This window comes from Manduca sexta, chromosome 21, assembly GCF_014839805.1.
Source record: "Manduca sexta isolate Smith_Timp_Sample1 chromosome 21, JHU_Msex_v1.0, whole genome shotgun sequence".
Lineage (NCBI taxonomy): Eukaryota > Metazoa > Arthropoda > Insecta > Lepidoptera > Sphingidae > Manduca > Manduca sexta.
Genome location: NC_051135.1, coordinates 3,975,131 through 3,987,251, shown reverse-complemented (window position 1 = coordinate 3,987,251; position 12,121 = coordinate 3,975,131). Strand labels below are relative to the sequence as shown.

Below are 12,121 nucleotides of genomic sequence, written 5' to 3'. Positions count from 1 at the left end.
TGATGATGATGATGAACCTACATTAATTTGAAATAAATATACATGGGATTTTAAGTAACAACGTGGGTCTTAAGGCGTCAGCTGGGAGTTTTTTTATTGAAGCTAATAAAATCAATTTCATCGTGGTTACGGTTTTATATTTCAAACCAATTACATTAAATGAACTTTGCAGATTTTTATCACGTCCATTTTGTTTTTATTTCGTTCGGTGTTTGTTTAATTTAATTTAGTCTACACCCACACGCCGCAACGGTATCCGAGAATTTTTACAGCAATATCAGCTTTGCTGAAATAAGAACCTTCACCATTTTACTATATTTTTAAACAATTTACATCTTTGATATTGTTCATATTAGGACACATTTCTCTAGTAATTTTTACGTTTTCCTCTTTTTTAGCGATTCCATTAAACGTAACAGCGTTTTCTTTGAATACTAAAATTTGTATATTAAGTATTACTTATTCATGAAATATGAATTTACTCAATGAATTTACGATTAAAAGCTAAATTAATTAAATGTCTATCCTTTAGTACCTGACAATATTTCAAACGAAACTGTTTTTTATATAATGGACATTTATTTCCCTGGGCGGTAATAACTGTGAATTTATGTTTGTTTCAATTAAGAAATTGCGATGTCGGGTGATAAATATTACGTTACTTCTTGTTTAACTACACCTTTAGGTTTAAAACTAGCAATATTAATTGTTATATCGCTTTAAAGCGATAACGATTAATTACACGGCTTTAATTTTATTTCCTTATCCATTTATTATCAAGGTTTGCTTGGTGGGAACATGATAAGTTCTACAATGTTTTTGAGTAAGTATAATAATAATATGTTTTTTTTTAATGCCAATTACGTTAAAATAACTCGTTTATATATCTTAGCTGCGACAATTTATATACTTACGTACATTATATAAAAACATTGTCTTTTATTTTAGTTTTAACGATAAGCATGGTTCACGTTACATATGCAAAAAATATTAAAATAAATATTGATTCAGATGATTTACTAAATCTTATTAAAATAGTAATGAGTTCTGATATGTTTAAAAATGTTGCTGCGAAAATGGTACAAAAAAGGGCTGTACAAACTATGTACAATAATCCTTACCATCCTGAAGATGATGTAGTGGAAATAGATATGAAAACCGAAAACGAGCATCTTAAACCAGATGCAAAACGAGATAACACTCTTAAGAATAGTCCTGTAGTGCTGGAAGCGTATTTAGAAAAGGAAAATGACAATTTCATAGCACTCAAAGAAGACAAAAGTGAAGATGTATTAACAGAAAATGATCAAGTTGGCACAGAGAAAGCTCAAACAACCACTACATCTAAAACACTTAAAAATAAAGTTTCGTCACCGCCAAAAGAAAAATATGCTTATGAAAAGACAATAAAAAGTGATAAACATAATTTCAAGCCTTTGCAAAGAAGATACGTCTTAAAAGGGTCTTTTAAGTAATGCATTATAGTTGTTATGAGGTATTAAGTAGAAAGGAAAAAGCAATAAAACGAAACAGTTTGTACAAAACGTGTTTTCACTTCATCATAGCTTTTCTCTTTGTGACGGTTACGTGATTCACAATCAGCGATCGCTCTAAAACTCTTTTGTTAAGATTTTCAACGCAAAGAATTCCGATTTGCTTTCAGTGCCACGAGTAAAAGCTGTATCTGAATCTCAATATTCAATTTCTACACTTTTATTAGGTTCGGTTCAAGTAACATCAATGCTCAAAAAGTTTGACACGAAATAAAAAGGCAACCGTAAAAGAAGGTATTTTATTATTGTGTGAAATCTATTATCGAGATTTTAGTAAAATTCTTTTTATTGCATTAAATATCGGAATTTCAAGTAACATTTCTAGGGGTTAAGATATCTCAGTGAATATGATGTGTTTATTATTTTATTGCGCAGTATTGTATAAACAGTATTTTGGTGTGGACGGCGTGTAAAAATACATACCCAAGCAAAACGGCGCGCTACCAGTATTTTTAGAAACTAATCTTAGTATGTTATCTTCACATTGGTAGATTTTTTTTTTTATTTTGATATTGTATATTCAATTATGTCGTAATGAAAATTGTTGGTTCCGGGCATATCCTCTTTAAGCACACATAATTTAAATTTGCAAACAATACATATAGAAAATTTAATAAGAAATATTTTGGTATTCAAATTTTTTCAAAAAGACCCGAAATATTTTTTTTTTATTAAATTATATATAAATCTTTGTATATTCCGGCCTGTAACTCTTGGGTTGCCTGTAAGTGTATGGAACGATGCCATGTGCTCCGGGGAAGCTCTCAAGGAACTGCTATAATCCTAGATATCTTCCTAGATATTATTTAATAATTCTATGGACTTGAGTTTATAAAAAATCTGTTACACCTTAATTTGCCAACAACCAAAACAAAAAAAAAAAGTACAATATTCAAGGAATTCTTCGAATGGAGAAATGAATTTTTAATAAATGTAGGAGGTTTTAAAAAATACATTTTCTAAGGAACGATTTCCAATTAGGTAACTTAAAGTTACCTTAAGCCAGAGGTGGGTTTTATCTTCCACACCTTATCTCAGCAGTCCGTTCGTTTTAATTTTATTTCCATCTACGTACCTGTATAATATTACACTCCTTCTATCACCATGAATGAGCTATCTTTTATAATTTTAAAATAAGAAAATATCAAAGTTTAATACACTATGCAGCAGTCTTCTAAAGTTATTCCATAAGTGCTGATTATAAAGTTGTTTTTTGGCTTTCGTATCTTGGAATGTACCCTTATAATATCGCTTTATTTTTTGTGTTTCTGCCTGTCTGTTAATCAAGTTGAAATTGATGCCAAATACTTGGGTCTATGGTCTCATTCAGCTGTAACAAAATTAAAATGGTAAGTAAACGCGATCATAAGGTACGACTATTTGTACTTATCGCATATTTTGGGATTTCACAAGGGAATTAAAACCGGTTATTTCCCGTTGACATAGAATCATAAAACTTGACAACAACTATGTCTTACACACATGTAAAAAAAATCTGAAGACTATAAATATGTATTTGAATAACAAAAAAGCTGGTTTGTACGGAACCATCGGTGCGCGAGTCCAAATCGCGCTTATCCAGTTTTTTTTTTGTATAATTATTATATGTTTGCTTTACAATATAAATTTATTGTTCCTTCATATGTTTGAAGTTCATAGAATTGGTGTTTCTGTTAGTATATTTGTGTATTCGAAATCTTAACTCAGTGATTATTTTATTGTACAATTATTCTACAAACAAGCATATTATTTAGGTACTATTGTTTTCTCTAAACGTAATAAATTACTTTTCCTTTCGCAGGGACTTGGTAGAACAGTTTATCTAAAAACGAGACGTAAGGGTATATACCCCTACAATGTGTTTCAATGCAGAAGTCTAGACTAAATTTATCTATGGGTAATTATCTTATTTACAGATGTCTGTCTTGAAATACTATTTAATCTACAAGAATTCTCGAGTTTACTTCGTTTTACTTAAAGGTCTTAGAAACTAATTTATTTTTACTTTTTTAATGCCAACCACATGAAATCAATGTATATATTACGATTATATAGTATTTCCATTCATTAGTATTAACTGAACATTGTAGTCAAATGTTTGACTACGGTGTAAATGGACCGACTAGACAGGATACTAGTACCATCGACAGAATACCTACCACAGTGACTTTTTACCGTTCCGTGTGGGGTAGTGAGGCTTCCTGAGGCCTTAATAATCCCTATTATTTTTCTTTAACGTCATTAGCGCATCCATGATTCTTATAGCATTACGGGCAGAGATTATTAAAATGAGGTGACGGACTTGTTTCTTTGTTTGCCTGACCTATAAAACTCAGTCTACATTCAACCACAATATTTTTTTCATTTATTTTCAGTGCGCAAACCTTAGATAGGTAATGTTATTTATTGTATACTAAAAGCATCGTAGAATATTTTACGAATGTAGACCCATCAATATTTTAAGTTGTTCAGACTATTTGGGGTTGAGCATTACGTCATAGTGTTGTGTTTAAATACCAAATATGTACGAACATTAGTATCATGTCTAGCTCAAACTGAGTAAATAATAATTAATTAAGGACTTAATCGATACTATTTTAAGACACATGACTTACAAAAACTACGAATGGGACCACAAAGCTAAGCTTCAAAAGTCGTTTAGAATAGAATTGGGCGCAAGGAAATGGATACTAAAAATGTCCCAAAATGATAGCATAAGTATTTTTGTAGTTCAATATATAATTCGTTTTCAAGTGTCACAAGATTGTCATACTCTACGTGATGATTCCTGCCGGTTCGATATTTCCGGGAAATGGCAGATGAAAGTGAAAAATTGTGCGTCCTATGAATTTCATTTTGTTTGAGTGACGAATGAAATAATCGTGCGCGCCAAGTGATTTGTGACGAGGATTTGAAATCCGTATGAAGAGTCACGACTTAGAAGGTTCGGAACCATTCGCCTAAGAATAAAGACATTAAATATAAGCAAATATAAATATGATTACACATATAACACGACGTCAAAATAAAATGTCTACTCAAATTAAACCGATGTCCGTAATTAGTTGTCAACCAATGTTTTATTGCGCATATAGGTCTCGGGTTCGATTCCTGGGTCGGCCAAAGTTTTATTGCATTTTTTTACTCAGTATCAGCCCGGAATCTGGCATTTATGCCCGTTATAGTCGTCGCGCAAAACACAAATTTTTAATTCGGGGTGGTGTGTGTGTGTGTGTGTGTGCGTGCGTGTGTGTGTATTATTTTAATTACAAAAGTTGATTATCGATAGACCGATAAACTATAACACAATACACCAATCAATTAACCATAATTGATATCGCATTGTGAACTCAAATAGATGTTTTTTTTAACAAAAATAAATGGGTATTACACTATATAAAATAATCGGCTTTGACGATGAAAAAGGTTACAAGAGAATTAGTGAATAAATCAAATAAAGCTCTGAACTAAAATATTTTATACAATTTTGACTTGTACAAATAACACAAAAAAACTCTATAACCGCATGAAATAAATAAAAGATTACTCTAGTAAAAACCGGGCTTTTAGCCATACATCAAATTGAAAAAAATATTATTCTTAGAGCATGAACGTTTCGCTGTAAAATAAGTCGTGGGTTCGATGTTCATACTGGCATAGAATTTTCTTGAATCCATATTAGCGTTGGCTTGCTTAAACCTATTTCTCAGTATGCAGTTCCCTGAAGAAATCAATATAGCCTATCGCACAGTGAATCTAACCAAACATCCCCAGGGAGGATCAACCAATACAAAGACAATAAATAATACTTTTGTAAATTTGATGTTTCGCCTACCACCGCATCATATATTTATTGATTTACTTTGTTATAACACTTGAACAACTTGAAGGGTATTTATAGTGTATAATTTAATATAAACAAAATCTAAATTTGTGTAAATATCATAAATGTGGAACTGGACGAAATATGTATGTAAAGTAGTTTCTATTTTTAGGTTTGTAACAAAGAGATGGGGCGAATTCGGAGTATTTTCAAGTTTTAATTACTTCCGGAATTTGTGTTGTGTAGGCAGAAATACATTGTACGCTTTGTTCCGACTCGGACAAGATTTAAAGAGAAAATGTTGTTGCCTCTTATTAAAGAACAAAATTGTTAGCGTAATTTCTTAATTTTTCAGTGTAAAACATATCAGATCTTTGTAAAAATCTTTACTAAATAGCTGTCCGTCAAGGATACAGTTTCAAAATTATTTCAAGGTATGAAAATAATAAACACCCGAGAATTCGTTTAGTAAGTTAAATAGAGGTAATATTTTTTCGTATCTCGACAAGTTAAATTGGTTTTGCCGTAAGAAATGTGTTTATCGCGGACAATCTGCAATAATCTGTTAACTGTCTACACAAATCTCGGAGACTTAGAAGTGTCGTTAAACAAATTTAATTTATTGGAGTTGGAAGTGAGAAACTCTATTTTCGTCGAAGTAGTCGCGAATGCTTGAATCCATTGTCGCATGGCTATTACTGTTTGCATAAGAATAAGCATTAGAAATATTACAAAACTCTTCATTGCTGTGCTCCTTGCTTTGTGAAACTTAGGTTGTCTGAAACAAGTCGTTAAATAAGTTTAGTCTAGATTTTTACAACAAAAGGAAGTCCTTTGTAAGTTTAGATAAAATTTAGTTATACTGATCTAAGAGATTGTTGTTTTAAAATAAAAATATTCATTTTAATGTTTTAGGTTGTAGAACATTCAAGACTGAAAACTTGTTTCTTATTTTTGTAGAAATAACGATTGGTCATAAAAAGCATATTTCCACATAATCTGGTCTCAGATAATACAAGCATTAATTAATTCCAATTAACACATTTTCTATAACAATGAGAGGTCTACTCTATTCGCCACTTTTATAAATTCACTTCTTAGCGATTACATAATAAATCTACGAATTTGATATTTTTAGACTACATAACTTATTACAAATATGGGTCTTTTGCCTGAGTAGATTCGTTGCGCTACATACAGGATAATTTTGACTTCGTGTTAATAAATGCTACTCGTCTCTGCTTGTGTCAACATTGTGCCAAAAGTCATTCATGAATGAAGGATATTTTTACCAAAAATGCTGGTTTTAATTTTCAATGTTTTTTATCATTTTGTAGTTAAATGCGAATATGACGAGTACGTGAGTGTATTTCTGACTTGTCGCTGCAACGTATTCTCTTAGATTAATGGTAGTGGCATTAGGGCACGTAAAATTAAAATTACCTATTATTGATACTTATTTTTTTTATTTTACATCGACGCTTCCAGTAACTTATTTTTAAGTGTTATTATCAAGAAGATAAGTACGTGTTTTAATTTAGTAACGCAATGTCAAAATAACCTCGTATAAAGTTTTAATATAGTTAATTTGGAATTTCCGGAGGAACAGTTTCATCTAACATATACCGCGGCCGCACTGATGTGGAAACTCCGGGGAATTTCTATAATTTCCTAGTTGAATGATCCGCATTAGCATTTGTTTTGATAATAAATGAACTTGTTTTGTAGGTGTGGGTTTGTATCTATATATTGTCTTTATCAAACGAAACTTCATGTATCGTCAATTACAGGTAGTTTCGACATAAGAACTCATTAGTAACATGTAATGTTAGATAGGCGGCGATAGCCTAGTTGGTTGTGGAACGGACTGCCGAGACGAATTTCCGCAGGTTCATACCAAAGGGCACATACCTCTGACTTTTCTAAAAAATTATGTGTGTATTTTTTGTGAATGATTGTCTGATTTTACGGTGAAGAAAAACATTGTGAGGAAACCTGCATACCCGAGAAGTTCTCTATTAGGAATTTCGAAGGTGTGTGAAGTTTACCAATCCGCACTAGGCCAGCGTGGTGGACTAAGGCCTAATTCCTCACAGTAGAAGAGGAGTGCCGTGCCCAACTATATATTTATATGATGTAAGACGCTTATAATACACCGTTGGTGAAGTTAGTAATTGTAAAAATAGTATTTAATATTTATCTTTATCGGCACTATTTTCAGTGACCAGTTCTATCTTGACTGGCAGATTTAGAGTTGCTGTTTCAAAAAATAATCCAATATTTTATTCATAATCTTAGTTTAAGCACATGAGAAAGGGACTATTGGGTACAATAAATACGTAGTTTACAAAAATCTTAGTTTTTTTTAAATCATTGATACAGCCCTTTGTTTATTAACAACGTCGACTCTTAAGGCCTGTTTCACAATGTTTTAATATTTTTTATTGATAGGTATTGTTTGAAATATTTAAGTATTGAACATAGAATAGAGAGCGACTTTTGTATTTAGTCGTCTTCATTTACTCAGAAATTGTGAAGCAAGCCCTAAGAATATTAAATACTAGCTTTTGCCCGCGGCTCCGCCCGCGTTATAAAGTTTTTCAGGCTAAAGTTTTCCGTTATAAAAGTAGTAGTTTCCCGGGAGCCTATGTTCTTCCCAGGGTCTCAAACTGTCTCCATACCAAATTTCATCTTAATACGTTGGGTAGTTTTTGAGTTTAACACGTTCAGGCAGACAGATGCAGCGGGGGACTTTGTTTTATAATATATTTTTTAGAACTTTTTAAGAGGAACAATCCCGTCATACCTCATTCTTGCATAACTTTAACCGTTTACGCAGCGCACGCAACGGAAGATCTCGAAACTAATAATTTTTCCACGTTTTTGCAACATGTTTCATTACTACTCCGCTCCTATTGGTCATAGCGTGATGATATATAGCCTATAGCACTCCGGGATCAAAGGGCTATCCAACGCAAAAAGATTTTTTCAGTTTAGACCGGTAATTCCTGAGATTAGCCATTACTGCTCCGCTCCTATTGGGTATAGCGTGATGATATATAGCCTATAGCACTTCACGAACAAAGGGCTAACCAACGCAAAAATATTTTTTCAGTTTGGACTGGTAGTTCCTGAGATTAGCCATTACTGCTCCGCTCCAATTGGGTATAGCGTGATGATATATAGCCTATAGCAATCCACGAATAAAGAGCTATCCAACGCAAAAATATTTTTTCAGTTTGGACCGGTAGTTCCTGAGATTAGCCATTACTGCTCCGCTCCTATTGGGTATAGCGTGATGATATATAGCCTATAGTACTCCACGAACAAAGGGCTATCCAACGCAAAAAGAATTTTTCAGTTTGGACCGGTAGTTCCTGAGATTAGCGCGTTCAAACAAACAAACTCTTCAGCTTTATATAATAGTATAGATATAGATTTATGTCTTTTAAGAACTTTTATGACTATCAGATAGTTTTATGTATCTAAACATATCAAAATTTAATATATAAAATTTTGTTAAATAAGTATGATTTTAATATATTTTTTTTTATTTTATAACGCAACGAGATCATAAATTATTATAGGAAGTACTTCGTTTAAAAAAATATGGTTTTGTACATTAAATTAAATCATTTTTTTTTCTTTTTTTAACATATGATAAACCTTTTGTACATTATTATAGTGGAGATAAAAGGATTGCTGACAAGGGTACAAAATTGATCAAAGGTGATTTGAAATCTTTAATTTGTTTAACTCGTTTTGTGGTTGACTGTACTATATTATGGTGATACGTTATAGGCACAGAATCCAATACAATTTTACCCCATACCAGAGAACCAGAGACCTTAACGTGGCAGTCGCACCGCAACACAAATTACATTTGAGGCAGGCTATATATAGAATTTTCTATAAAAAAAATTGATGATTCAGTTAAGACAGTTGTAAGAATTTTCTCATTAAATAATTCTTAAATAGTTTTTACGAGAAAATAATTCAAAAGAAAGGATGGTTTAACCATCTGATTTTAAAATTGTAGAGAAAATATGTTTTCGAAATTACATCTATGTTTTAGAATTATACTTTTTTGAATTGTACTAACATTAAGCGAAAAACTTTTCCATGTTCAAGAGCCGTACTAATTTAATTCGTGACCTCGTTAAGCAAGGCCTTGAATATCAATCTTCTCTTAAGAGAGACAACTAAACTAGCAGTTTCTAAGCGGGAATAATTCAAATCTGAGGAAAATCTTAGGGCTTAATAAATCTATCTCAACTTTGAGTAAAATTTCAATTAGACATTAAATGTATCGAACTATTTAATAAATCAAGCTTAAGCTGTAATTTAAGAGCTTGTTCTCAGCTGAGTCGGCGCTATTACCTAAACAAAAGTCAGCCATCAAAATCCGTCACATATTGTGACTTAAAGTTATTGAGGTGATGTTAATATGGCTTTATTAATAAGCGACTATCTTAAGATGCCAACTTTAGTTAGACAGCGTCTGATCTGATATCGCACTTGAAAGCAAAATTGAGTAACGTTAATTAATGCGGTCCTAAGTATGTTTTTAATAATATGTACATTTTATAGTATGAATTTATTTTGTAATTTGTAATTGTATCATGCTGATATAATGGTAAAAAAAAATGTCGGCAAATTAATATAAATTTCTTACAAACTTTTAAAGAGACTTCTTTATTTTAAAGCAAGTTCATAACTTGTTAGTCCAACGGTAGTAGAAAATCTTTTAGTAGGTAATTATTAGTAAAAAATTTAGTAGCTATTTATTTAAGTTAGTGATTGAAGTTATAAACACTTAAGTTATCAGAAGATGGGTTTTTTTTACATTAAGAGGAATTCAGTCGTCAACGATAACAATGAATAATTTACATTTTAATACAAAAATGAACCAGATAAAATCATTACTGTTAACTAGTTTCTTGTCTGCCGCCCACGTAGAAGATTTCACCTACAACTATAGAATTGTTGCGAACATTTTAAAATGGTGAAACCTTTTTCAATATGCGATTTTAATGAAATAAAGCCCATATTCTGCTCACAGAAAACAGCCAGACAGAAAAGGACTTAAAATTCGCTCATTTAAGTTCTAATTCTTTACTTTTTATTAATTTTGTTTCATATTTTAACGCACAGACGCATTGAGTTTTGCAGTTTTTATATCTAGCAAAACTTCTTTTCTTTTAACATTATTTTCAAATTTTCGACATATTGATCCAATATATCTTATAGACATCCAATCAACCTACTCTCTCTAGGTTTGCTGATAGCCCTATTGGGAAATAAAATCAACAAAGGCCGAAACAATGCCTTTTTATTTCATAGAAAATATTTTTATGAATTTATAGAACAACTTTTCCCCGCGGTTTGATTCTAATAAAATATAATAGGTAATTTCGGGGTCATGTAATGCAAAACAGAATCCCTTTAGATGACCACTCTATTCCATCGGTTTACAAGCTTACCAAGGTTCTTTTACTTTGAAGCGGATTCAGGCTAAGATGTATTTATTACATAGATACGTTGTCTGAGCTCAATACTGGCAAGACGAAAGTAAGGTAATTGCCCGACTTAACAGCCAATAAGCGTGCGGCACTAACGTTGTTACGTAACTGTCGATGTATATATATCCTTTTCTAACGAATGTGTGCTGCATCTTTTTATTCCTTCTTTGAGTCAATTTGTAATTATAGTACAGGTACGTGAATATAGCAAATAGTGCGCCGTTTTTATGTGCCATTTTGTTAGTGTATGACGCGTCTACTTGTAAAACGTCATTGGTTTCAGGTATCAAGCCCTAGTACATAAATCAAATTGCAATTTTACGGATTTTATCGCGGTTTTTTATATTATCATTTTCTCCGGACGTTTCGAAGACTTTGCAGCCTTCGTGGTCACGGGGCTGACTATATATTATAATTCTCTTTGGGTGGACTGATGTGTTGGTCATCCGAAATGTCAAAGTTACAATATCTTGAAATATTACTTTTTATAAATTTTAGCTGTTTGTAGTCCGGTCTATGCAGAATGAATCAAGGCTGCAAAGTCTTTGAAACTTCGGGAGAAAATTGTAATATAAAAAACCGCGATAAAATGCTAAAATAGTTTTATTTTAAAATCAATCGAGTTTTAACCGTACTATAAAAAATACAGGATTCTAGCTTTACTTCGTAGGTACCAAATACATTCAGAATGCCTATAAAAATAAATCGAACGGTTCTGAAAGTGGGAATCCTCCACCCTTTTCAAAAATTCTTGTGGATAATGAATTTTAAATGCAAATTACCATTTTAATTGCACATTTGTCTAAACATGTATCGTAATATTAAAAGCATATTTTTTCTCATTACAGATAGCAGGACGAAGGCAGGTGGATTTATGGCCACCTATTTATTGTATTATAAGAATGGAAACGACGTCACAGTGGGGTGCCAATCTAGGGTACCCATTAGAATTTTATGTTGAAATCATGTTATGTAACAGAACGTGTTCTGCATTAACAAAAAGCCACGGACTTTTTATTGCGGAGACGTTCGTTTTATGTTTCACGTAGAAGGAATTGGCTAGAAAAAAAAACTTTCGTGAATTGTTTTCTCGGAATTCGCTTAATGGCTACTCTACACGTTGGCCAATATTAAGTGAATATGTATGCCCAATGCCTAGCTAACATGTTCCGGCAATCATTCCATCAAAATCCTTTGATGTTTGTTGAAACATCGACTACAAG

General features: G+C 32.0%; 1 protein-coding gene across 1 annotated transcript; it reads left to right on the top strand.

The window, feature by feature from the left end:
* The first annotated feature begins 258 nt into the window (after positions 1-258).
* On the top strand, positions 259-1,544 carry LOC115444758. Its single transcript, XM_030170668.2, has 2 exons — positions 259-823; positions 949-1,544. The coding sequence occupies exons 1-2, from the start codon at positions 799-801 to the stop codon at positions 1,473-1,475; spliced, it is 552 nt and encodes a 183-aa protein (XP_030026528.2). The 5' UTR covers positions 259-798; the 3' UTR covers positions 1,476-1,544.
* Positions 1,545-12,121: the final 10,577 nt, after the last annotated feature.